Here is a 27,015-nt window from a genome sequence, read left to right on the forward strand (position 1 = left end):
AATCAAATTCTCCCAGCCCTAAAAAAGAGCATGTGGATTAGGTCCCATCTTCCCAAGGCTCTCTCACACAGTCCTGGCATGCCCCAATTTGTCTTTAGCCAGCTCTCGTTACTACAGGCTTCTTCTATTGAGCCAACAGAGTCTTTGTCTTCTTTATTTACCCATCAGTCTAGTTACCGATCCTAAAGGAGTCCCTCTGTTCCACTTCTACACCTTGTCTTATACTTGTGTACAGTGCCGTTTACAGGGGGAAAAAAAATGGGCTCACCTCAATCCTCCAGAATTTCACCCAGCTACACGCCCACATGTCACATAAGCCCCTAGAAAAAAACATCTGGGAACATTGAACAGAATGGAAGCATTCCTGACTGATTTATATTTTCATGAGTGTTATTTTATTCTCTTCTTCCAGTCTGGAAGAGACACAGCCACCATCTTGACTGTGTTAAAGGGCTCACAAGAGCAGGAGGGGTCATTTTAAAGGAGAAAAGAGCTGAACACCAAAACTATTTAAGAGTTACAAGCTCTAGGCCAGATGTAAATGGGTCTCAGTGAAGCAAAGCCATTTTCCAACAGCTGAGCATCCAACCCTATGTTTTAAATAGTGCAGGGCTCTGTCACATCTCCTGCTGCAGTGGGTACATTAACTGATGCCTGTGCTTAAGAAGCACAGAAACCAAGAGAAATCACATTATGCATGAAGCACCAGTGAATATACTGGACCAGGTCCTCAGCCTCGGTGCCCACTGGGCTTGTGGAGGGGATGGGGTAAGTGTGTGACCAGAGGGGATTATTCATAGTTGCAGGATGATTTTGCAGAACATGTATCAACCTTTCCAGTGCACATGGCATGACTTTAAAGCAGTGATCCCCAAACTTTTGAGGTTCTTGCCCCCCTCACCCTTCCCCATCCCCACCCCCCCAGAGCTGGGGCCAGGAATGGGGCCACAGCTTGGGGGGGATACAGACAGGAGCAAGGGGATGGGTCTGGGGTTGGCAGCTGGGCCTGCGGCCAGGTGTGGATCTGCTCCCGGCCTTTCCCCCAGCCTCAGCCCTGGGCCGGAAATGGAGCTGTGACCAGTGGCTGTGGCTGGGGGCTGGCACGGGGCCAGGAGCGGAGCCACACCAAGGCTGGGGACTGGGCCAGGCGCAGGGCTGGGAGCCGGAGGCGCGGCTGCGGGAGGGACTAGAGCAGAACTGGGGGCGGAGAATACCCCCGCCCCGATGTTCCTCTGTGCCCCCCTAGGGGGTGCGCCCCACACTTTGGGGCCTCTGCTTTAAAGATCTCATGAACATTTGACTGTATAGTGTGCGCCAGATCTCCAAAAGGTAGAAGCCCATTTGCATGGGCAATTGCATTTGCTACCACAAGTACCACAAGTGCAGGCGTGCACTGGGCACCAGCCCGTGCCAACAGCCAGGTGGGCATCTTGCAGGCCAAATGCCTGTGCGTTGCCCCAGCTGCAACCAGTTATTGATATTTGCACATGCCAGTCTCTGCCCTCTGGCTTGGAAAATTCAGCCCTGAATCTACAACCTGCTGCTAGCCAAAATTCAGCTACATGGCAGCTATAGCAGATCTCTGAATTCATAGCTGGCTAATTGCACATAGGGCAGGGATCCCACTCTGCAAACATTCCTCTGAGATTGGAAGCAAAGGAATGAAGTGCTGTAAGAGTCTCTCATGCTGCCAGGGGATGTGGTATTAATTGTTCACATGCCATTGTCAGGTACTTTTATATTACCGAGGGATTGCTTCTCCTTGTTCCAGTACTGAAGATGGGATTTGCAGGGCTATGAACTGCACTTCCAGGATCCCCGCCGCAGGTTTTCAGAACTCCACAGTCCCGTGCCAGCTAGAGGGAGAGGCGGCCATCTTCCCTGCTTCCCCAGGATCCTTCCCCATGAGGTAAGGTGGGTGGTGTTTGTTAACCTCTTCAGTGAATGTGGCCCTGGTGAAAAGTGCTTGGCTGACAGGCACAGAGCATGGAAGCTCCAGCTGCCTCACGCACTGCCCCACTGGCATGCCTCAGCCAGACCTGCAGGCAACCCTTCGAGGGTTGGAAAAGCCAAATCCAGCCGGTCGCTTCTCTGCTCAGACTGCAAACAAGGGTGATGATTGTGGTGGGGAGGTGGGTTTGCGATGCTAGTCAGGAACAGCCTTTGCCTTCCTTGCAGAGAATGTGGGGGGAGATAGCCACATCAAAGCTATTTTTGGCGCAGCGAGCCTGAACTATTGTCCCAAACTGATGTGTCAGTAGAAGAGGTTTTGGAACAAACTGATTAATTTAACAGTAATAAGTCACCAGGACCAGCTGGTATTCACCCAAGAGTTCTGAAAGAACTCAGATATGAAATTGCAGAACTACTAACTGTGGTATGTAACTTAAATCGGCCTCTGTACCAGACGATTGGAGGATAGCTAATGTACCACCAATTTCTTTAAAAAAAGGGTCCAAAGGAGATCTTGACAATTACAGGCCAGTAAGCCTAACTTTAGTATCAGGCAAATTGATTGAAACTATAGTACAGAACAGAATTATCAGACACATACTTGAACATGATATGTCGAGGGAAGAGTCAACGCGTCTTTTGAAAAGGGAAATCATGTCTCACCAATCTATTAGAATTCTTTGAGGGAGTCAAAAAGCACATGGATATGGGTGATCCAGTTGATATAGTGTATCTGGATTTTCAGAAAGCCTTTGAAAAGGTCCCTCATCAAAGACTCTTAAGGAAACTAGGTAGCCATGGGATAAGAGGGAAAGCCCTCTTAGGAATCAGTAACTGGTTGAAAGACAGGAAACAAAGGAAAGGAATAAATGGCGAGGTGAACAGCATGGTCCCCCAAGAATCTGTGCTGTTCAAAATATTAATTAATGATCTGGAAAAGGGGGTCAATGGTGAAGTGGCAAAGCTTGCAGACGATGCAAAGTTATTCAAGATAGTGAAGTTCAAAGCAGACTGAGTTAGAGGGATCTCATACAACTGGGCTACCAGGCTACAACATAGCAGATGAAATTCAACACTTAAAAGCGCAAAGTAATGCACATTGGAAAAAATAATTCCAATTATACAATGATGGGTTCTAAATTAGCTGTTATCACCCAAGAAAGATCTTGGGATCACTGTAGATTAGTGGTGGGCAGTGCAGCCCATCAAGGTAATCTGCTGGCGGGCTGTGAGACAATATTTACATTGATCGTCTGCAGGCACGGCTGCCCGCAGCTCCCAGTGGCCATGGTTCGCCGTTCCCGGCCAATGGGAGCTGCGGGCAGCCATGCCTGTGCACTGTCAATGTAAATACTGTCTCACGGCCCACCAGCAGATCACCCTGATGGGCCACAGGTTACCCACCACTGCTGTAGATAGTTCTCTGAAAACTTCCACTCAATGCATAGCATCAGTAGTAAAAAAGGCAAACAGTTTGGCAGGAACTATTAGAAGGGGGTAGAAAATACTATATAAATCCATGGTGCCCAAAGCCCACACCTTGAATACTGTGTTTTGAGCCCCACCTCAAAAGGATATAGTGGAACTAGAAAAGGTTCAGTGAAGGGCAACAAAGATGATGAAGGGTATAGTACCGCTCCCTCAGTCTCTCCTGTTGAAGCCATTCCACTTTGAATAAATAATGTAAACAGTCATTGGAGCAGGGAACTGGATTGTGCATCTCCCATGCTGCAGGTGAGTGCTCTGATCAGCAGGCTACAGAGTCCTTCTCAAGCTTGCTCTCTCTCTCTCTGTGTGGTCCAATCATTCTGTCACTCAGTGGAAAAGCTTCAACAGTCGAGGGAGGCTATATCAGAATACCTCAGAGGTTAGAGCACCCGCCTGAGAGGCGGGAGACTTTTTGTTCAAATCCCTTCTCCCCCTCAGGTGGAGGGGGGACTTGAACTAGGGGTCTCTCACATCCTAAGTGAGTACCCTAACCACTGGGCTAAAAGTTATAAGGGAGGGCCTCCCCTGGGCCCACTGCACCTGTCTGGCTTCTTGCAAAAACAGGCCCCTATCTCCAAGTGAGGGTTTGCAGCTGAGAATCCCAAGTAGAGGGAGGTGCCTCCTGGCAGTCAGGACTTAGGTACCTATCTCTGTGAGAGGGACAGGGCTTAGCACTCTTCCCATAAGGGTTATCTTAGGCAAGGAGCACCCTAGCATGCTGGCTTTTATCAATCCCATTCTATCAGTCCCCTGTCATTGCATAGGGAGCCTGGGCGCCTAACCCCCTTTGTGAATCCCAGTGATTTTCCAGGGGCCTAAAAGTTTGGCATGGCGACGCTGAGCATCACCACACCTCAGTGTCTTTATGAGTCTAGCCCCTCTCCATTCCTCAGTTCCTCACCAGTTAAATGGAAGTGATAATACTCCCTTTCTCCCACCATCCGTCTTGCCTATTTAAATGGTAAGCCCTTCTCCTACTAGGTTCATGTACAGAGCCAAGCACAACAGGGCTCTGATCTCAGCTGGGGCCTGGAGGTGCTATTGTAATACAAACAGCAGTGCACAGCATTCTACTACAGTGATATCAAGCACTATGCCTCCTCCCTCCTTCCCCAAACTACCTTCTTCTGGTGCATCAGGCACTGCTCCCCAGTCTCAGAATGGCAAATCCTATATCCCCGGAGACACCGAATTGCGGCACAGTGACCACAAGGCAACAAAGGTCACTACTGCACCATTCACTTACAAGGTCTCTTGGACAACTGATAATATGATCCGCCCATGGGATTCCCATGAAACTCTGCCACTCTACTCCCACAGAGTGACAGCTAACTGCAGCCACAAGGGGCATTATACTGATTAGCTGTTCCAAGGCAGGCCCATTGTCATTTGCATATTTGTCCCAAGGCATGATGGGTACTGTTGGCTGTTCAGATTCACTGTGTTTCTTGTCCTGACTTTTTATTTTAGCTACTCTGGAAGGGTTTGGCACTTGGACCACCTCTGTTTAACATCGCTCGTATTTGAAGTAAAGTTTAAGTCAAGGTCCCTAGTAACTATCTTAATGAGGACTAGCTGAAGCAGACAGCTTCTCTGGAAATTGGTGTGAGGGACTCTCAGGCAGGGATTAATGCCAAATGTGTATCACTTCCTCTCGGTACAACTGTGTGGCAGGATTAAAGAGCGAGGTGGGGTGATTTGCATGTAACAGGGGTTCCGACAGCGTGGGCCAGATCCTCCACTGGTTTCAGTCATCCTGCCTCTGCTAAAGTCAGTGGAGCTGCACAGACTTACAGCAACTGGGGAGCTAGCCCTAGGCTTCTCCCCTTCAGTCATCTTCAAATCAGGAGTTGGTACCTTCCTGGAAGATGGGCTTTAGCCAAATAAGTGACTGCATTCAGTACAGGAGGGGCAGGGTGAAGTTCTCTGGCCTGCGTTGCACAGAAGGCCAGACTAGGCGGACTGATAGTCCTTTCTGGCCTTAGAATCTATGAGAAATACAGAAGCAACAAAAAAAATGTACCTTGGAAGGATATCGTTGACTATTGCTCTAACCCTGGGTGACATCTTAGCATTCTCATCTCCACACCCCAGACTCCCAGCTGCTTTCCAAATGTCCAAGACCAAAATTAACCATTTCCAGTTCAGAATCACCTGCTCTCTCCAATCCAGTGTCAAAGCACTTGCTCCCCTCCGCCCCCCAGGAAACACCCTGAAAGGCTCCTAACGCCAGACAAATCTAAATGGCTTACTAACTGCCTCCAGCCCCCAGACAGGGGTTTCCAGATCCTCAGTGTTAAAGGAGTGCGAGACACCCAAAACACCAGTGCTCAAGTGGTGGTCAACAGCCACTTTGCCAGTGCCCTAGCAGTACAAAGGTCCAGCGTCTGCAAGTCACTATTGACCAACGGCATGCCGGGACCCACGTGAAGCAAGCTCATGATCTCAGGCCAGGCCTTCAGCGATATTGCCCTCGCGTCAAGGAGCCCCAGCCCCACTACCACAGCTGGCTCTAACGAGCAGCCTTAGCTCGGATGCCAAGAATCAGCAAGAATCTAGAGACTGAACCAGCCACCCAGGGAAGCAATGGGCTGCAGGCAAGGGATACAGTGAGGGAGAACTGGAGACAGCATAGCTCCCCCTCCACTCCCTGGCTTGGGTCCCCAGCACACCCCCCACGCTCCCACCCACCCCTGCTTCTTTGGGTGTGGCCAAGGGCGCTCCCTCTCCTGCTCCAACCTCCTTAGGCACCGCTGGGACTCGATGACAGGGTACCACTGGGAGATGCTTGCCCTGCTGTTGCCCATGCTGTTGCCTGTTCTGGGACTCAGCAGACATCCTCCTCCAGAGCTGGCCTCTTTCACCAGCAATAATAATAATAATGTAAAGCTATTATATGATAAGGCTACTCTAAAGCAATAACGCAGACAGACTCCCTAGCTAATTGATAGCAGACGATGCTAAATAAAGAAATAAAATTATAAAAAATGATCCTCCTCTAAATAGATATCGCCTCTAATACGGATGAAGTCTAAGTAATGGTCATTTAATAGCCCTGGGCCCAAAGCACTTCCTGGTGGCTAATGGCCGCCTGGAAGTCAGGATAGCTTGAAATGAAACGAAGTACCACTCAGCCCATCACATATTAATTCCCCAGGAAATGTCTTGCGCTGAGACCAGTATTTCTAATGCAGTTATGTGCTAGGGGCCTGATGCTGTGAAGTGCTAAGCACTCCATGCAAAGTGCTGGGTTCCCAACCCCCAGTGAGGATTGCGGGCTCTTAGGCCCAGATTTTTAAAAGGTATTTGGACATTTCTCCATTCAGCATTGCACGGCGTAAGGTCCAGATCCTCGGACCTAAGAGACTTAGATGGCAAAGTCCAATTTTTCAAAAGCAGAGCAAAGCCTAAATACCTTTAAATATCTGGGCCTTAGCAGCTTGCAGGATCAGGCCCTAGTATCATAGGAAGAAAATGGGCACAGCTGAGTATTTTTAAAGTAGCACTGAACTGAGCGCTCAGCTGATTTTAATCCTCTCTCTAGGGAACTCAAACAACAAAACAAAAACATCACATCCCTTTTCATTTGTCAAAAGATCCCTAGTTTCTTTTCCCTTCATTTACAATGAAGCTGAAATTAACATAGCCAATCTGTTGTGGAGCCAGCATATGCCGCAGCCATCTCACCTCAAAACAACTTAGTTTGTACCCCATCCTGTTAACTTCTGCTGTTCCCAGAACTGCCCTGTTAGTTCACTGCTGCTGAAGAGGCCGCAGAGAAAGATGGGTTTTTGTAGGACCCATCACAAAAGCAGCTCGCACCATCTCAGCAGTGAGACATGGGAATGCAATAAGAAAAGAAACTATAGTGAATCTGGAGAACTCACTACACTCAAACAATATTAAAGTAGGTCAAATCTCCTTTTCAAAGGAAGGGTCAAATTTTGCACATATTTTAACCCACTGAAGTCAGTAGGGTTGTAGAGAATTTGCCCTAACAGGAAATGGAAACATCGTTGAACTAGATTTTACATTGGTTTTCTCGAATCTAGACAGCTTTTCTAGGGGTTCAATGATGATGATGAGGAGGAGTTTGGACACAGTAGTAGCTGGAAAAAAATCACTTCTCAGGAATGGCCAAGTCAAACTCTTATTTGATTTACAGCTAATCATGCAGATGCTTTCAAATATTCCCTCTTGTGCATTCCCGTGTGTTCCTCTAGACTCTCCAGCTGCTGCTGGTCCCAGACTGTGCTCCCTCCCAATGAGGATAACAACTCCAGTGTCCAGTTTGAGATGGTGATGACTTATACCCTGGGTGCTCGCTCTGATACAGGATCGACAAACACCTCTCCGCAGACGCCGCTGCCTCCTCCTCTCAGGTAACTCCCTTCCATTCAGTACACAGCATGTCAGCTACAAGAGGTAATAAGAAGAGCAGAGTCCAGCTAATGAATGCTGTACTCAGCTGTGCTCTGTGACAGAAAAGGCAGTTTCCTGCCATATCCCTGGAAATAACTTATGGAATTAAGTTGAGGCCTCTTTGGGGTCCATTGTACTAAAAGCAAAGTTTATGTATCATTATGGGCCAGGATTGCATGTAAGCTCTCTAGGCAGGTGATGGGATATAAGGCCTGGATGTTCAAAGGACTGTATTGAACAGTGTGCCAGGCACAAGTGGACTTTTGGGATAATGCGTGTGAAATGGATTTTCTACAAAACATCTAGGGTGAGGTTAATGCAGTCCCCCACCTTCTGTTATGGAAAATTCAGTCTTTTGAAGCTATGCCCTGAGGTGTGGGCCTTTGTCTGCTGATCCCGTTACATCAAGCCAAGATCAGAGGCCCAAGCTGTATAAAGGAAAATCATGGATAGTTCAGCCTGTTCTGTTCTGAGTCTGAGACAGTTATGAACTTGTACCACAGCAAAAACTCAGCTGTGGGTATGATATGTACCCAAGCCCAAGGTTGGAGTTGGGGTGATCTCTGGTAAGCTTTTTTGGCATCCATATTTATTGTTTTTAGTATGTTTTCTCTGTATGCTTTCACCTTAAGAATAAATAAGCTTGCTTAGAAAGAGCTGTGTGGTTATTCAGAACTACTGGCAACTACACTGTTCATAGCCATTGAAGAGAAACCAAAGCACAGACACTGGTCTACTCAGGCAGCCTGACTTGCTGGGGATACCAGTGTAGGCAGAGAACTGTGTAGCCCGGAAAACCCTCAGTCAAGAGGGGAGAGGCAAGTCTCTGCCCAAGAGAGATGACAGCTGAGGAGCAGGGAGCCTGGAGTGGGTGCCTTTGGTAGACCATGGAGGGGGAATACAGGTGCAGTTGCCCTGAACTGTGACACGCCCCTTCCTATAAACACACAGTAGGGTTAGAAATTCTGATCTCAGCACAGGACACTGGCAGCAGCATTAATCATGACAAGCTGCCAATACTCCACAAAGCTCTCACATTTGTGTAGTAGCATTAGGGTGCGTATCCTCTGTAGGCTGAAGCACTAGTGGCAAGATTTCACACATATGCGCACACACACGGTAGATATGTCAGCACTGGAGAATAGGGAGCAGTATTTAGCCAGTAGAGGGAGACATGACATACCTGATCAAATCTGATATTTCACCCCATAGAAGGCACCAGTGCTCATAGTGAGGCAGGGTGGCCTAGTTAATAGAGCACCGGACGGGTACTCAGGAGACCTGGGTTCTATTTCCAGCTCTGTCACTAGCCTGCTGCATGACCTTGAGCAAGTCACTTCACCTCCCTGTGCCTCGGTTTTCCCCAACTGTAAAATGAAGGCAGACAGGCTGGCACATAAACCTAGAATGTTGATCGCTCATATTCATATAATACTTTCCATTTCAAAGGATCCCAAAGAGCTTTACTAAGTTTTTCTATAAACTATACACAGAGCTATCATGCCAGTCACCCTGAAATGCAGCCACTTCTGGGGGAGGGAGTTGAAGTGGCAAGTATTTAACAGTGCACATCAACATCACACATTCAAGCACACGTAACTACAGCTAGTCAGATAACGGGGACCATTTTTGAAAAAGGGTCATTGAAAGCGTTCACTTTCAAAAAACCAAACCCAAAAACCCAACACAAGCAGCCATGCAAGAAAGAAAGGGCTCAATGGAGAGCTAAATACAAAATCAGCTAGAGAGAGTTCTTCAAAACCATGGTGTTTGTTTTCACAGAGTTCCCCAAAACTGTGCTACATTGTATAATCTGAGCGTCTCAGACCAAGATGGGGATGTAGTGAGGTGCCGATATGGGCGTCGAGAGGAGCTTGCCTGTGCTTTCTGCAAGAAGTACCCTTTTCTGCATTTGGATGAGGCAAGTATGTAGGTCCTGTGCTCTCACACCCAGCAGCAGAAGCAACCAGGCAATAGTGGGACCAGTTACGTCATATACTTATAACAGAATTTGCAGCGGTCAGTAGTGAGATGTCATTACAGCCTTACACAAATGCAGCTGAAACCTTGTTTAACCAGTAGTAAAAGCCCACAGTAGTTAGTAATAGGCAAGCAACAAAAACCACAGAGGTTTGTCTCAGCTTAGACAATATAAATGGTCAACTCCAACTCCTCTTACTAACAGACAAGCCGTCCATCTTGAGAGGAGTCAAGAATGTGCAGGGCGAGCAGGATTTACCTGAAGTTTGAATACTCATTGTAACAAGTTCCCTTACCTTCGTTCATTGCTACCTCAGTTTCCCTCTGCCAGCACCTTGGGTTGTCTTATAGGCTGCTATCTTCAGTGCACTTGGAGCAGGGAGGTGACCTAGCTAAGTCACAAAGTCCACCCCATCTGAGATGGGGCAAGAAGTTCACCAAAAAGCAATCTTCTGCCCAGCCTCTTGCTGTTCCCCAGACCTTCCCAGTCCTGTTGACTCAGGACAGGACGAAAAAGGGCTTCTTCCCACCAATACAGGAAACCCCAGCCTAGGCCACTACCTACAGGCATCCACTCAGGCCTCAACCCCACACTGCATAATACTGCCCCTATCTCTTCCTCCAGCCCCCTGGGTCCTTCTGAAATCAGCCTGGAAGACGCTCCCAGCCATTTCCCAGGCTACCTACAGTGCTGCTAACTCTCACAGTATTTGGTGGTTTTTCGGAAGCCCCAGCCCCCTGGAATCATGTGATTAGGGGAGACTCTCAGTTTTCTTTTTTTTTTTTTTAAAAAAAAGGGTAAATTTCTAGCCTTCGTAGCTGTGCAGAAGCGCACGGCAATGTGAAGGAAGCACCCTGCAGGCTCACAAGCCAGAAGGGAAATTAACAATACCCCAGAATTATAACTTTTAAACCAATCTCAGGCTTTTTGAATGTTTGGGGTTAGCAATACTGCCTAGACTCTATTGCAAGCCCCACCACTGACCCTACTTCACCCCTACACATACTGAGGGTGAAAGGAAGGCATCTGCTTTTATAGCAGGCCCTGCCTCTAGCCTGCAGTCACATGACCCCAGTCCATGAGCCTGCTCAATCAACTTGCTCGCTTTGAACAGTGGCATCACCTGGGGACTCCATCCCAAGTCCCATGAGAAAACCAAACACTAGTGGAGCTCCTGCTCTTAAAAGGCCAGCTCCTGCTGTCACACTTAGCCAAAACATTATCATTACTGCCTTAGGCACAGTAGCACTGAAAGGCCTCAGCCTATGTCAGGGCCCCATGCTGCTGGGTGCTGTACACACACAGAGTAAGAGACAGCCCCTGCTCCAAAGTGTGTGATCTAAATAGACAACCCAGGCAAAGGAAGCCTTGTCATCATCCCTGTTTTACACCTGGGGAGCTGAGGTGCAGAGAGATTAAGGGCCAGGTTTTTAGAGGTGTTTAGGTGCCCAGTGGGTGCCGATAGGTGGGATTTTCAAAATGCTCAGCAGTGGAGTGCCGTGACATTTCAGGAAGGCATGCAATGCTACATTTGCATGCCCTAGCAGGGGTCTGGAACCATTTGTGTAGTGGGGGAGCTGAGAGCCATTGAACCAAACTGTAAGCCCTGTATATAATGGAAACTACTTCAAGCCACAGGGTGCAGCAGCACCCCCCCACACACACACCCCTAGTTCCAGCATCTACATGCTTTATTGGGAGTCCAAAATAGCGTTCTCCATGCGCTACGACCTCACATGAATGGTGCATGGGATGGGAAGTCATGCTGAGCAGAGGACACCATTTTGTTCTACAATGCACTTTGGGGGGCCAGACAGGACTGTCCTCAGGGCTGCCAGTTGGACCCCGTTTTTGGGGAAATGTAGGGCATGCCCTGCACACAGAGACGGCACACAACCACTGCCGAGTCACTTGAAATCACTGTTGAAAACCTTACCAGGCATCCGTCTACAACTTTAGATGACTAAGTACTTTTGACAAATCTGGCTCTAAGAGACTTGTCCAAGGTCATTCTGGGAGTCCGGTGACAGAACCAGGAATTTAACCCCAATTTTGTGGGTCCTACCACAGTGCCTTAACCATACTCAGTTCTCCTGGGTCCTTCCTTAACTTTGTTTAAATCTCAAAAGAGGCTTGGTTTGAGATTTCAGAGCAGATCCCGTTTAGTTTTCTTTCTGAGCCTGTTCACTCCTTCTAACAGCAATAGGTATTGTTCCTGTTAGAACACACCAAGTGCATGTTGGTCTTCTCCATCTCTCAGCTGGATGAGTCCACGTTCTGAACAGAGACAACATCTCAATGTGGCAGCTCATTTGGCAAGTCTAAGAGGCACCCCTGTAAACATCTGGAGAGCAGAAATATGTCCCAGAGATCTCCATGCCAATTCTGGCAAAGTGTGGCGAAAATGTAAAGCTGGAACTGGGGAAGATTTTCTTGGTATCTTCATTCAAGTGACAAGTACCAAGCAGGTGGCTGTGCCTTCCTACCTACAACACGTGCAGTACCTATTACAACAAGGCCCTGATCTTGACGGGGGCCTTTGAGTGTTTTTGCAAAACAAAAATAAAAATAAAAACAAAAAATACAATAATAATCTGATAACCTAATCTTTTAGTTTTTTATCTACATGCACATTTTAAAATGCTATTTTAATTGCAGTTCTCAGGCAGTTAAATATTTGATAGTAATATGATTAAAAAAAGAAAGCCCATCAGGAAATAGCACTAGCCTTTTAATATACTCAATAAAAAGTAGTCAAGTCCTTTGCTTAGGAGATCCTGCCTGAGGCGCTCCTATTAATTATTATTATTATTAATTTTTTATTACAGTGCACCAAATAGCCCCAGCCATGGAACAGGACCCTATTGTGATAGGCCCTGTACAAATAGAACACAAAGATTCTTCCCACCCCAAAGCATTTACTCTAATGCCAGCTGCACAGCACCCAACATCTAACCACTCCATCAGGTTCTCACCTGTCCGAATTCACACTGGGAGCCTTGTTTTTGGGCCTCCTGCTCTAGTCCGCATGTCTTTGAATTGGGCTCCATTGCAGAGCTGAACACAAGGTGCTGAAGCCACAGTGCTCCTGCTCCAATCCATCGTGTAGATTGCGAAATATGGGTTTGAGACAGTGAGCTGAGATTGGCATCGAAGGATAAAATTGAGGCCCTGTAACCTGCACAGCTTCTGACTGATCTTTCTTTTGGCTTCAGGATGGATGCACCCTTATGTACGACGGAATGGGCTCCGAAGGCACCTACCCGGTGGAGCTGATGGTGGAGGATTTCCCCAGGAAAACGGTGGTCCTGAAATTTGAGGATGGGATGCATGAGATTCATCCATACAATGCTTCAGGACAGGGCTGGAATGAAGCCCTAAGTTCTGTCCCACTTCAGTTCACCTTAACAGGTAACAGTGCCAGTCCCAAGTATGTGCACTATAAGGACTGAAGTGTCAGCCCAGAGAACTTCTTCCCCAATTAACTTCCATGACTTATCAAAATTGTGAAAAAAATAAATATTTATACGCCATTCCTGTGTCTATCTATTGGGAATTTTCTCAGACAAACATTGACTTATTGGGAAATCTTATACGGAAGCAGAATTTGTCTCCCTAACGATTGGTTCCTTCTGCCTACCTCACAATGTGATGTCACACCTTCTTTGTATGACATCAGAACTATTAGCAGAGCTGTGGTATCAAATTTTACATTCATGGTATCTTAGTTATTGTAGTAATCGGTTATGATGTCATCACCTTCTACCTATGACATTATATGTTACTATTAACACCTGATGGTGCATTGTCACAGGTTTGCCCACTTCAGTTTTCTAAACAAGAGGAGAAAATGTATATGTGTATGTGTGGGGAGTGGGGGGAATCAAAATGTGCCATTCATCCCACAAGCTAGTTTAATGATTGGAGGAACAAACATCAAATCAGTTACTGGATCTTCAGGAGATCACCTGTGTACTAAAATAACTGAAATAGAAATAAAACTATTTCTGTTATAACTTGGAGCAATAGCTCAGCATTCCTGTCAGCCTATATCCTCTGTCAGAGGTATCCTCTGGTGTTCATCCTGAATTATATTCAGATGAGCCAGGATGCCCATCAGGATGGAGAATGAAAGGAGGACACTGGAGATGGCTGTATTACTGTAGGTAGGGGGTCCCAGGTCCTCAAAGGCATTTAGGTGCCTAACTCCCATGATATAAAAAGAAAAGGAGGACTTGTGGCACCTTAGAGACTAACAAATGTATTTGAGCATAAGCTCTTGTGAGCTACAGCTCACTTCATCGGATGCATTCAGTGGAAAATACAGTGGGGAGATTTATATACACAGAGAACATGAAACAATGGGTGTTACCATACACACTGTAACAAGAGAAAAGGAGTACTTGTGGCACCTTAGAGACTAACCAATTTATTTGAGCATAAGCTTTCGTGAGCTACAGCTCAGAGTGATCACTTAAGGTGAGCTATTACCAGCAGGAGAGCGGGGGGAGAAAATACCTTTTGTAGTGGTAATCAAGGTGGGCCATTTCCAGCAGTTGACAAGAACGCTGAGGAACAGTGGGGGAGGAAATAAACATGCGGAAATAGTTTTACTTTGTGTAATGACACATCCACTCCCAATCTTTATTCAAGCCTAAGTTAATTGTATTCAGTTTGCAAATTAATTCCAATTCAGCAGTCTCTCGGAGTCTGTTTTTGAAGTTTTTTTGTTGAAGAATTGCCACTTTTAGTGTGTATATAAAGTCTGCTGCAGTTTCCACGGTAAACATCTGATGAAGTGAGCTGTAGCTCACGAAAGCTCATGCTCAAATAAATTGGTTAGTCTCTAAGGTGCCACAAGTACTCCTTTTCTTTTCACTTTTAGGTCTGTAATCGAGTGACCAAAGAGATTGAAGTGTTCTCCGACTGGTTTTTTAATGTTTTTATTCTTGACGTCTGATTTGTGTCCATTTATTCTTTTACGTAGAGACTGTCCAGTTTGGCCAATGTACATGGCAGAGGGGCATTGCTGACACATGATGGCATATCACATTGGTGGATGTGCAGGTGAACGAGCCTCTGATAGTGTGGCTGATGTGATTAGGCCCTATGATGGTGTCCCCTGAATAGATATGTAGACACAGTTGGCAACGGGCTTTGTTGCAAGGATAGGTTCCTGGGTTAGTGGTTCTGTTGTGTGGTGTGTGGTTGCTGGTGAGTATTTGCTTCAGGCTGGGGGGCTGTCTGTAAGCAAGGACTGGCCTGTCTCCCAAGATCTGTGAGAGTGATGGGTCGTCCTTCAGGATAGCTTGTAGATCCTTGATGATGCGTTGGAGAGGTTTTAGTTGGGGGCTGAAGGTGACGGCTAGTGGCATTCTGTTATTTTCTTTGTTGGGCCTGTCCTGTAGTAGCTGACTTCTGGGTACTCTTCTGGCTCTGTCAATCTGTTTCTTCACTTCAGCAGGTGGGTATTGTAGTTGTAAGAATGCTTGATAGAGATCTTGTAGGTGTTTGTCTCTGTCTGAGGGGTTGGAGCAAATGCGGTTGTAACGTAGAGCTTGACTGTAGACAATGGATCGTGTGGTGTGGTCTGGATGAAAGCTGGAGGCACGTAGGTAAACATAGCGGTCAGTAGGTTTCCGGTATAGGGTGGCGTTTGTGTGACCATCGCTTATTAGCACCGTAGTGTCCAGGAAGTGGATCTCTTGTCTGGATTGGTCCAGGCTGAGGTTGATGGTGGGATGGAAATTGTTGAAATCATGGTGGAATTCCTCCAGGGCTTCTTTTCCATGGGTCCCCCCCGCTGTTCCTCAGATGGTTCTTGTCAACTGCTGGAAATGGCCCACCTTGATTATCACTACAAAAGGTATCCCCCCCACCCCCGCTCTCCTGCTGGTAATAGCTCACCTTACCTGATCACTCTCATTACAGTGTGTATGGTAACACCCATTGTTTCATGTTCTCTGTGTATATAAATCTCCCCACTGTATTCTCCACTGAATGCATCCGATGAAGTGAGCCGTAGCTCACAAAAGCTTATGCTCAAATACATTTGTTAGTCTCTAAGGTGCCACAAGTCCTCCTTTTCTTTTTGCAGATACAGATTAACATGGCTGCTACTCTGACAGCTCCCATGATATAGTAAGGGAATATACCTTTGAGGATGGGGGTTGGGAAGACGTAGATGTCCTCCCCTATAAGCCATCACAGGTATTATTGGGATGTGTGTGTGTAGGGAGGGGGATAAAAAGGGTCTCAGTAGACCAAAGGAACTGGCTTTAAGACAACATGCTCCTGTTTTGTTTCCCAGTGGAGAAGCCAGTAGATGACTGTGCCTTTGGAATTAGAAGGCCAATATTTATCAGCCCAACCCCAAGCGATGGGGACAGGATCAGCGTGCTGCCCTATGAGGACGTTTCCTTCACAGCGATGGCCGTCAGCGCAGGAGAAAGGTGACTGAAATGGAAGAGAGGCCGCATAGCTAAACTGAACCCCACAACAGGACCAAGGCCTATCCAGCCCAGAGAACACAATGCCAGCCCTTGCAGGCTTCATCATCGCTAACATGCTGCGCGTTCAGAGCTTGATCCTGCAAGGCGCTGAGTGTCCTTAAGTCCCACTGGCTCAGCAGACACCAGAACCTTACAGGATCTGCAGCCACAATCAGCAAACCAGTGTGTGTGTGGCAGGTCTGCACCAGAATTTCGTGTTGTGAGTTAACGCATGTTAAAGCATGGCTCAGACTGGGGAAAACTGCACTGCAGCCACCTGTTCTGTGGGTAGTAGAGGAGGACTTCATTCTCCAAGGCGAGCAACTTGGTACCTTCCACAGCACCAGTTGTTCTGCAATGAGAGGATAAATAAATGTCATGCACTTATGCACCAACTTGATTTCTGGTTTGTAATGCCTGTAGGACAACATGCAGTATCAGTTCAATATCTGATGTCTACTTAATACAGGGACTATATTGTGCCCTGGCCGACAATTTAGAAGGGTGATCTAATTGGCCTTTTCCTTCTCTAACCATTACTGATCCAATACAGGTTTCAGAGGAACAGCCGTGTTAGTCTGTATTCGCAAAAAGAAAAGGAGTACTTGTGGCACCTTAGAGACTAACCAATTTATTTGAGCATGAGCTTTCGTGAGCTACAGCTCACTTCATCAGATGTTTACCGTGGAAACTGCAGCAGACTTTATATACACACAGAAATCATGAAACAATACCTCCTCCCACCCCACTGTCCTGCTGGTAATAGCTTATCTAAAGTGATCAACAGGTGGGCCATTTCCAGCACAAATCCAGGTTTTCTCACCCTCCACCCCCCCACACAAATTCACTCACCAGCAGGAGAGTGAATTTGTGTGGGGGGGTGGAGGGTGAGAAAACCTGGATTTGTGCTGGAAATGGCCCACCTGTTGATCACTTTAGATAAGCTATTACCAGCAGGACAGTGGGGTGGGAGGAGGTATTGTTTCATGATTTCTGTGTGTATATAAAGTCTGCTGCAGTTTCCACGGTAAACATCTGATGAAGTGAGCTGTAGCTCACGAAAGCTCATGCTCAAATAAATTGGTTAGTCTCTAAGGTGCCACAAGTACTCCTTTTCTTGATCCAATACACTGACAATAAATTGATCACCTTTGTCTTTCCTATCTGTTGAGCATAGACAGACATTATGCAACTGTAGGGCCTGATCCAAAGCCCATTGGTCAATGGGAGTCTCTCCACTGACTTCAGGGGGCTTTAGATCAGGCCCTAAATTTCCTGGGTACGTTTCTCATGGCGTGTTGCCCAGACTATTAGTTCTTCATCAGGCCCGTTAGTAACACGCTGTTAGAGCTCTCTCTTTCTTGTTCTGCATCTGCTGTGGCAGCAATTGGATTGCATATAATGGCATGTCTTACCCTGGGGGATTATAGGTGCTGTGTGGGCAGAGCTGGGGCAGTGGATCAGCCAGCGTTGACTGCAGTGGAAGCTCCCATTCTTTTTTTATTCCTTTCTGCAGAGGAGTGTTGGGTTCTGTAACTTTGCTCTGAAAGTCTTGGAAAGGCCGCTCAAAATTATATTCTCTAGCACTTATTGAAAAGCAAACCATACCTTACCCAGTGCCTGGGCTGCAAGATAAACTAGGCACACCTGGTATTTTATGCCCATGATAGTGACCTGTAGGATATCGGCAGTACCAGTGCAGACAGGTCTTGCACAGCATTATTCATGACCCTGCACAGAAGGTACAGGTGTGCAGCTGAATTAATAAATCCAGCCTGATGGCAATCAATACTGCATCTATGTCATTATCTGCTGCGCTGACATGATCTGCCCTCTCAGCTCAGTGCCAGGCTCACATTTGGATGATCCTCAGGGCTTGAAACGCAACCCCTTGATCTTTTCCTGCAGGATGGCGGACTTGCAGGTTCTGGGTCCTTATGGGCTGCACACACTGGGTCCGTGGATGGCAGACGATCTCTGCACTGTGTCTGTGAATATCACCTGGGAGAGCATGAACCCTGTGAGATTGCGCCAGGTTCCTGTATGTTTTGTGGCCAGCACATTGTCTGGGTGAGAACTGTCAAAGGCCATTGTGAGCACAGCTGTTCTGCATTAATTTCAGGGTAACTAGGGTGGCTTAAGGTCTGACCTGCTCTGCTTGGCATGTGACTTTATCCTCTTTGCTTCTTCTTTGGTGTCTAGATTACAGTCTGAGCTCAGATGCATTTGGATTGTGCAGAGTGAGTATCTGAGAAGGGTTGTTTTCTGTCATCTCTCATATTTTCCCGTCAGTCTGTGTGATAATTGCAAATCCCTCGTCATTAGGGCAGCAGTCTGGGTCAGTTCTACATGCAGAAATGCAGATTTCACAGGAAGCACGGTATATCTTGAGCTTGCTGCAGCTTGAGCCCATTTCAATCATAAGACACCGCTGGATGTTCAGTGTGATGTTACATTGCAGGGATGAATAGGAGCTTTCTCCCCTGGGTCAGTGTAAAATCACATTCCTTAGCTCCAGGTGACTTGTCGCTCCAGTGAACTCCTTTCCCCTAGTGCCCTCACCACCTCATTGCTGGTTGCACGTTTGTCTAGGACAGCAGGAGATCTGTTTTACCTTCAAGCTGATTCACCATAAAACTAGGAACTCATCAAACAAACTAAACTGCTGACCTGGCCCCTTACCCACAAGGGTTGCGAGTGAGTGACTAGCCCAGATATGCTGGCTCTAGGTTTTGTGCACAGAAAGAGGTGCGGGTGGCAGGCAGGCAGGCAGACATACGTAACCCACGGGAGAGGGCGTATTTAGCAGTTTAGCTGGGTAGGTCAGGGTTGGGGGGGCTTGCCATTAAGGCGACGCATGCAGGCTAACTGTGTCAGCGGGAGGGGGCGGGGGAGTGTCAGCGGGGCTGGGTACATGTTATTATAGGGCACTGGGGTAGGGAAGCCAAGGCTTCTGTCACTGGCTGAAGGTTTGAAAGGTGGGCATAAGAAAAGCGTAGGCAGTTGACTTCATGGCTAGTGAGCCTGCCCTCCTCTTCCCTGTGGTTCTGGAGAGTGGGACTTAATGCAGCAGCAGCCATAGCACATGGCAAGGGCCAGCTGTGTCTGCAACCCCCCGCTCACCAACTGAGTTTAATATTAATTGCAAATGAATACCTATTGCATACTATTGCCAAAGGGGGTTCTTTAATAGGTTTTTCATCTTCCTCTCTCTTGCAGAAGCTGCTGATTACCCACAGGGCACAGGTAAATAAAAGTAGCATTTAACACGCTAGGAATTAGTAGAGAGAAGTTTACTTGCAACCCCTAACACTTTGCTTCTGCATTTCATCTTTTATTAATCAAGTATGGCATTGGCTGACTATAAATGTAGAGGTTTTTGTGGTGCAAGAGCGCCAGCTTGTGGGGTGTTTGAAAAATCCCAGTCTGCCTTTCCCATAGATGCTCCAGGCCACAGACAGCTGCTTTGTCTATTTAAAAGTAGTAATCCAAAATCAGAGGTTTCACCTTTCTCTCATGTTTGCAGAAAGCTCAGATTTTGCTAGATTGTGCCCAGCCCTGTGTTGATGTGCAAGAAAGGAAGGAAGACGGTGCAGGAAACCTCCCCCCATTGCATCCCGAGGAAAGGGGCTGAGCACAATCCATTGAGGGAATAGAGTTGCTGGTACATGGTATTGGTTTCAGTCCCACTAGGCTTTCTGGGAAGAGGCCACCTACCACAACAGTGCTGGGGGAAAGGCAGAACTGCCAGGATACAAGACTAGAGGGCCCGCTGCTGATTCAATATGGCTATTCCTATTTTACGTTCTGTTCCCAAGGAAGAAGATCACTAGCCCATCCCCAGGACAAAGTGTAATAGCCCAAACCTCCAAGCACCTTCATACAGCTGCCATTAAAAAAAAAACAAACAAAAAACCCAGCAGAGAAATATTTCTTCCTTTCCTGAAAATGTGGAATGTCTCCAAAAACGACACTGGGCCGAGGTTAGCCAGTCCTTAATGTCGAAGAACCAGTGCAGAGAATCAAGAAAGGAGGAGACTGAGAGAATCATGCTAAAGTTTCCTTCTGTTTAATAGTACTGAAGTAGATTAAATGGCCCACATCCTCAGTTAGTGTGAATTAGCATGGTTCCATTGACTTCAGCAAAACGACACTGATTTCCAGCAGCTGAGGTGTGGCCCATTGCATCGCCTTCAGAACAATTAAAGAATGAAACTTTAGCAGAATCTAAGGTCCTCCACTATTTAATGCACCTCTGTTCCCATTTTTAAAAAATTGTGAATGCCTATTGACAGCAGAAGAACGCAGTGGATCTCATAAATGAGAACTGCTACGCCCTCCTCCTTGTTTCAGCAGTGGACTTTCTCCCTTTTGAAAGCTTTTTCTCTCCTTGTTTGGCACCTCCTTTTCTCAGTTCTGCTGTGTCTTGAGGATCGAATGCAGCTCTCTGTTCCCCGATCTAGTTTAGGAGACGTGCAGGAAAGTGATCTTCAGAAGAATAACCCTGAATGCCTGATCAGCAGCAACAGCACGCACCTTCTAGTCAAGATCCCACTTGATGTGTGTGGAACCAGGGTGAAGGTACTGATTGCCAGAGCACTCTGCTGGGGGTTTACAATTGTCTGATATCTGTGTTCACCATGGGTGAGTAGCCCAGGGTGGGGAGAGGATTTGGTGGAATACAGCAATAGTCCATGGGTGCATGGAGTTAAGTCTGCTACACTGGTACCAAACAAAGCTTCTGCACCAGCAGAAGCACTGGCCACGGCCAAGCCAGTAAGCACTGGAGAGACAAAGCGCATAACCAGCAAAACGACATATGTCAGACCCCCCAGCTGCTGGCTGGATTGCACTAGGTTCTGTATGGGTGTGTGTACACGTACACACAGACACAGACAGGCAGTCCCTGTCCTAAAGAACATACAGCGTAAACAGACAAGACAGACAAAATCTGAAAGAACTGGAGTGGTATTATTCCTATTATACAAGGGGCAGGGGGGACTAGGGCACAGAGTTTAAATGACTTGCCCAAGGTCACACAGAAAACTTGTGGCAGAGCCCAGAACTCCAGATTGAATCCTAGCCCAGCGCCGTAGCCATGAGACCATCCTTCCTCTGAAACCCTCTACACCATGAATGCTGTTGAGATTTCTGTAAACGCTAATGGGAATTCCCTGGGGAAATCCCTCCTGCATCAGAGAAAGTGTTCCCCCAAGTCTTTGGGGCATTAACATTCAACGCCTCACTCTTACTCTGACATCTCTGTCCCTTCCTGTTTTTGCAGGAAGATCCACCTTTCTTCATCTTCACCAACAAAATAATTGGTCGACACCAAGGAGCATTGTCCAGTCCATTCAAGAAAACCCTGGCCATCCCAGTGAGCTGCAAATACACCAAACAGGAGGAGGGAGCTGGCAGCAACTACTGCCCTTTTGTGGGCCCCACAGTTAAAGGCTTTGGCAACTTCAGCTTTGATATTAGATTCAGCACACAGACTGCAGGTGGGATGAGGTCATTAGAACAGGGGGCTTCCATTCATGCCAGCGTCAATGACCAGTTATTTATCAGTGTGTCGGCCAAGAGCGACCTGGCTGATGCCCAGCTGGTGGTGCAATCCTGTCAGGTGCTAGGCAGCCAGGACTCTTCCAATGGCATCTTCATCATACAAAAAGGGTAAGAGCCTTTCACCTCCACATCCCTAGTTCAAATCCAGCCTAAGTCACTAAGTGCCTTCATGACCATCTCCGAGGTCTATCAGTGGCCTTTGTGAGAAGAATTGGTTGTCTCAGTCCACTTCCATCTGTACCACCAAAAACCACCTTCACTGTTGGCACGGTCAGGCTCAGTAGAGGTGCTAAGGACTGACAGGGCCAGGCAGACAGCACTCCTCCCCTCTTGCCCTAATATTGGTCCCCGCATGACATATGAAGCCTGTACTCCCATTGGCACAGGGGATGTATCAGGGCAGTATGGGTGTGACTAGAGTGGATCTGCAGCTGGCAGATGGTCCCTGACAGTCTGTAACCAGATGGTGAAGGTTAGAGCAAGCCAGTACTGTGGCCAGAATGCAACAAGCTAGAGCAGGGATGGGCAAACTTTTTGGCATGAGGGCCACATCGGGGCGCGAAACTGCATGGAGGGCTGGGTAGGGAAAGCTATGCCTCCCCAAACAGCCTGGTCCCCGCCCCCTCCCCCTCCCACCTCCTGACAGCCCCTCTCAAAACCCCCAACCCATCCAACCCCCCCGTCTGCCCCCTCCCTGGACCCCCCGCCCCTAACAGCCCCTCTGGGACCCCACCCCCATCCAACCCCCCTGCTCCCTGTCCCTGATTGCCCCCCACCCCTAGCCACCCCTGTGGGACCGCACCCCCTATCCAACCCCCCCTGCTCCCTGTCTGCCCCCCCGACCCCATCCACACCCCTGCCCCCTGACAGGCCTCCCATGACCCCACCCGCTATCCAACCACCCCTGTTCCCCATCCCCTGACTGCCCCCCCAAACCTCCGCCATATCCAACCGCCCCCTGCTCTCTGCCTCCTAACTGCCCCACCCCCCCAGGACCTCCTGCCCCTTATCCAACCCCCACCCACCCCTTACCATGCCGCTCAGAGCAGCAGGAGCTCAAAGACCCACTGCCCGGCAGCATGACTGCAGGGGAGGGGGAGACAGCAGGGGAGGGGCCAGCCAGGAGCTCCCTGGCTAGCCTCCCCGGCGAGGAGCTCAAGGGCCAGGCAGGACGGTCCTGCGGGCCACAGTTTGCCCACCTCTGAGCTAGAGAATACAGCTCCCTGGCTGGCGGACACACCTCTCAGCTGCACAGCACAGAATCTAGGCTGTGCATTCCCTGCATATGTATATAGAAATAGAAAAGTCAAGACTGATTAATCCCTGGTTTGAGGTACCAATTGTTAATGACCACACTGGTCGCAAAGTTATTCATGGTACTTTTTCCTTGCAGATGCTTGAATTACAAGGCAGCCAAAGAAGTGATTCTGGAAGATTCCAAGGACAAGGTGTACAGCCTCAGGCTCTCCTCAGTAGCCGACACCGTTCCTGAGGTGATTCACCACTTTGCTCCTTCTTATATGACTACAGCTGACAGCTCAGTACTGCCACACCCCTGGGCTCTTGGGAGATATTGGGATGAAAACCCAGGGTGTTCCACAGGCCTTGATCCTGGGCAAATAGGGTATAAAGGCTCCTCCAGAATGGACACATTAGAAACATGAAGGACACACCTTCTCCCATCCACCTCCTACAAATTAATACAGAGATAGTTCCCTCACTGACACAGAGAAAAAGAATACACATCCATGCCTCTTCCTACATACCCAGAGAGCTCCCGCAGGCACACAGCCATCCATGCATGGCGCTAATGTAAGTTCTCATACCCCATACACTTCTGAAAAATGTGTGACCTGGTTTCTAGCTTCCTCCTCCCACAGAGCATATAAAACATGAAAGAAACTCTCCTCCATCCAGCTCCTGAAAATTAACTCCACTATGCCTACAAGTCACTCCCCACCCTGCACATGCACAGAAATACAGGCGCAAACAGTGCCGCACAGAAACATCTGCAGCAGAACTGGTTGAAAAACGGGACAACCTTTTCACAAAAATGGTCTTTGTTTCATACACACCCAAAATACAGGAGTATGCAGGAGAGTGAGTGACACAAATGGCAAAACTGCAGTGTGTATCCAAGGGGAAAATTCTGCCACAGAACCATGAATAGTCAAAATTCCCAGGCTGTGGTAGAGGAGGCTTGCAGCTACATTGCTGGCTGAGAGTTGGCGTAGGCTGCTAGGACTTAAAGCCAGCTGTCCTTGTTTCTAGGTGTTTGTAACTTGTGATGTGAAGCTGTGTCGCAGCTTGAGCAGGTCCAGGCTATGCCCTTCACGGTGCAGGTCCTTCCAAAGCAATGATTCGCCATGGAAGATACTAGAAACAAAGATCCATCGGATCACTGCTGGGCCAATCCGGATCACCAAGGGCCCTTCCAGTGGTAAGAGGTCATTCAATTTCTGAGGCATTTGTCTCTTAATAGGCTCTTCTAAAACAGGCTGTTAGAGGGAAGGCTGGGGGCAGTTGGTGTATTATCCCAAAGCACCAACCTCACCACTGAGAATATAGGACTGTAGATCTCATAGCCCTTATGTAACAGAAACAAGCAGCAGCTCGCTCTAGGAGTGCACCTTTTGCACAGGGTTTCACGCCACCACAAAGACTTTGGTTTTTGAGGACTGCAATGATCGCCAAGAACATGATTCTACAAAAATGGCAGAGTGGGCTTATGCCCAGAATATAGAATTGTGGCATTTGGACCTGTCTGAGTTAGCGGTCACTCTACGTTTAGACTTCCAAGCTGTGCAATCTTTAGGCATCGTAATCTCCACAGTAATGGAAGAGCCATAGGCAATAGTGCAGACAACCCCTCAAAATTGGAGGGAGCTTGCCTCTTGTAAAATATTAGATATTCCTCATTTTAGTTTTTTTTTTTTTTTTTAAACAAAAATGGGATCATCCCGATGTCCATCAGTGTGTGAATCAGGTTTACACGGCAAAGAGTCCCCCGGATTGTTTTGAGCATTGCAGCTTTTTGTGTTCATCGGTAGCATCACAATGTTGCATAATCTCATCAAGATACTAGATAAGTCCGTGATGCTGCAAGGTCAGAACGTGAAAATATGAAACTCAGAGGCAAGTGGGCTAGCTGACTCTATACCACTGAGCAGAGCAATACCAAGTACCAAATACTCCCCATATCAGTCATCTTATCTGACAAAAAGCTTCTACAAGCCATAGTAATCAATGCCGAGTACATCAGTACTCAAGCTACAGGGGATGCTGTAGCCAGATAACAGTCCTGAAGCCTCCCGGTAGCACTATAGAGGTAAGGAAGGGATATATAGGGATCATTCCATCAATTACTGAAGAAAAGCCACCCCTTTCTTAGCCACCTGAGAAGCAGCAGCAGAGTTTGGCATGGCTCCAGAGCGTCGATGTAGTGAGATGGCAAAACTTACATGCCACCCACTATCAATGAAGCACAAACTGCCATATTAACGTCCTTTTCCTTTAGCTGCTGCTTTGGATACTCCAGGTAAACCTGTACATCTTTAAATATAGAGAGATGTTAATACAAATAATGATATCCATTGGTGGGGTATGGAAGGCCTTATTGCATGTGTGTGAGGGCATGGGACAACCTTATTAGGGAAAATTCTAACTGGGCCAAAACAAAAAGGTGCCTCAACTACAGCAACGAACATCTATAAAAGGAGAGCAGCCTCTTCTCAAAAGAAAAGAGCTTCCACCTACACGAGAGCTTCAACCTACACCCTCTGACAGACCAGCTAGTTAGGGTTTAAAGTACCACCTAACTCAAGCTAGAGATTTTTGTGTGCGGACAGCTGTCAGGTTGGGAGCAACACTTGAGTTATACCTCAAGCTAACACTGGTGCCTCACTTTCATGAATACCACAATGCACCCAAAAATACCATTTGAACACTAGAGCTTGTTGGCAGCTTATTGGATTTTTGCCTCTTCATGTTTCTTTTCGAGATAGAGACGGTATCAAAATAAACCAGTGGTTAGCACTTTGGTGTTTAGAAGATTTCACAGGGTGAAACAGTAGCTTCCAGCACTTTAAATCTCCAATGGTTCTCCCCTAGAGGCTCCTGAATACATTTATCACATCTGCCTCCTCTCCCTCCTCCCTGCAGGTACCAACTACACTGCCTTAGTGGTTGGGATAGTGCTGGGCTGCACAGTGGTGTGTGTCGTCTTTCTGCTGGTGAAGAAGTCCTTTGTGGGGGTGCCATACAGGAATGTATCCCTAAGAATATGAGACTATCACTGCAAAGGGCATTTAAGGAAGTCAGATGGTTGGGAAGATTACTGCACTTGAAGGACACAACTGAAAATTCCGAGAGAGAGCAACATCAAAGTTTGTGGGAATCCGATGCTGAGCAGATTGCTTATTGCAGCATTTCTGAGTTTGGTACGGGTACCACTGGTGGCACTAAGTCCATAATCAAGTGGTGTATGGGTGCTTCTAGGATCCACTATGACATTGATTAAAAAAAGAATGTGGAAAACACCGGATACTTGTGACTTTTAGATGTGGTTTGCTTAAGGACTTGTCTTCACTGCAACAGATAGCTTAAGTTATTCCTCTGAAGTTCGCCTAGCTCAAGTAAGTGTAACCACATTGTGAAAAAACACTCAAGCTGCACAGAAGATTGGATTAGCATCTAATGAATTGTGCTAACTTGAGTTGCATCCCCAATGCATTGCTAGCTTGAGCAACAGACACACTAGAGCTTCAAACTACACCCCCTAACGGACCAGCTAGCTAGGGTTTAAAGTATCACCTAACAAGCTAGAGATTTGTGTGTGTGGACAGCTGTCAGGTTGGGGGCAATACTTGAGTTATACCTCAAGCTAACACTGCCGTGAAGACAAACCTTCAGTCTTAACCTCTAAGAACTGATGACTTACAGGAAACATCTTATATAAACAAGCTGCTCTTGAATACAATCCAGGGCTTAGTGATCTGGAGCACTTCCTGGTGGGCATGTAGTATTTTGAGTACCAAGTAGAACCAAGATTTAGCTGTTGGGAAGGAAGGTGCTTTATGAAAGATACTCTTTTCTGAAGTGATATGCTTAAGAAGA

General features: G+C 47.4%; 1 protein-coding gene and 1 long non-coding RNA gene across 2 annotated transcripts; both read left to right on the forward strand.

Moving 5' to 3' along the window:
* The first annotated feature begins 1,656 nt into the window (after nt 1-1,656).
* LOC140913819 (uncharacterized) lies at nt 1,657-9,769 on the forward strand. Its single transcript, XR_012159667.1, has 3 exons — nt 1,657-1,909; nt 7,665-7,823; nt 9,646-9,769. It is a non-coding gene; the product is annotated as an uncharacterized LOC140913819 (long non-coding RNA).
* A 3,294-nt stretch (nt 9,770-13,063) lies between these two features.
* On the forward strand, nt 13,064-26,082 carry LOC140913588 (uncharacterized). Its single transcript, XM_073350316.1, has 8 exons — nt 13,064-13,255; nt 16,155-16,296; nt 18,244-18,405; nt 19,529-19,581; nt 20,750-20,916; nt 21,620-22,008; nt 23,294-23,393; nt 26,062-26,082. Exons 1-8 carry the CDS (start codon nt 13,075-13,077, stop codon nt 26,080-26,082), a joined length of 1,215 nt encoding a protein of 404 aa, XP_073206417.1. The 5' UTR covers nt 13,064-13,074.
* The last annotated feature ends 933 nt before the right edge of the window (nt 26,083-27,015 follow it).

Source organism: Lepidochelys kempii, chromosome 6 (genome assembly GCF_965140285.1).
Source record: "Lepidochelys kempii isolate rLepKem1 chromosome 6, rLepKem1.hap1, whole genome shotgun sequence".
NCBI classification, from domain to species: Eukaryota; Metazoa; Chordata; order Testudines; family Cheloniidae; genus Lepidochelys; species Lepidochelys kempii.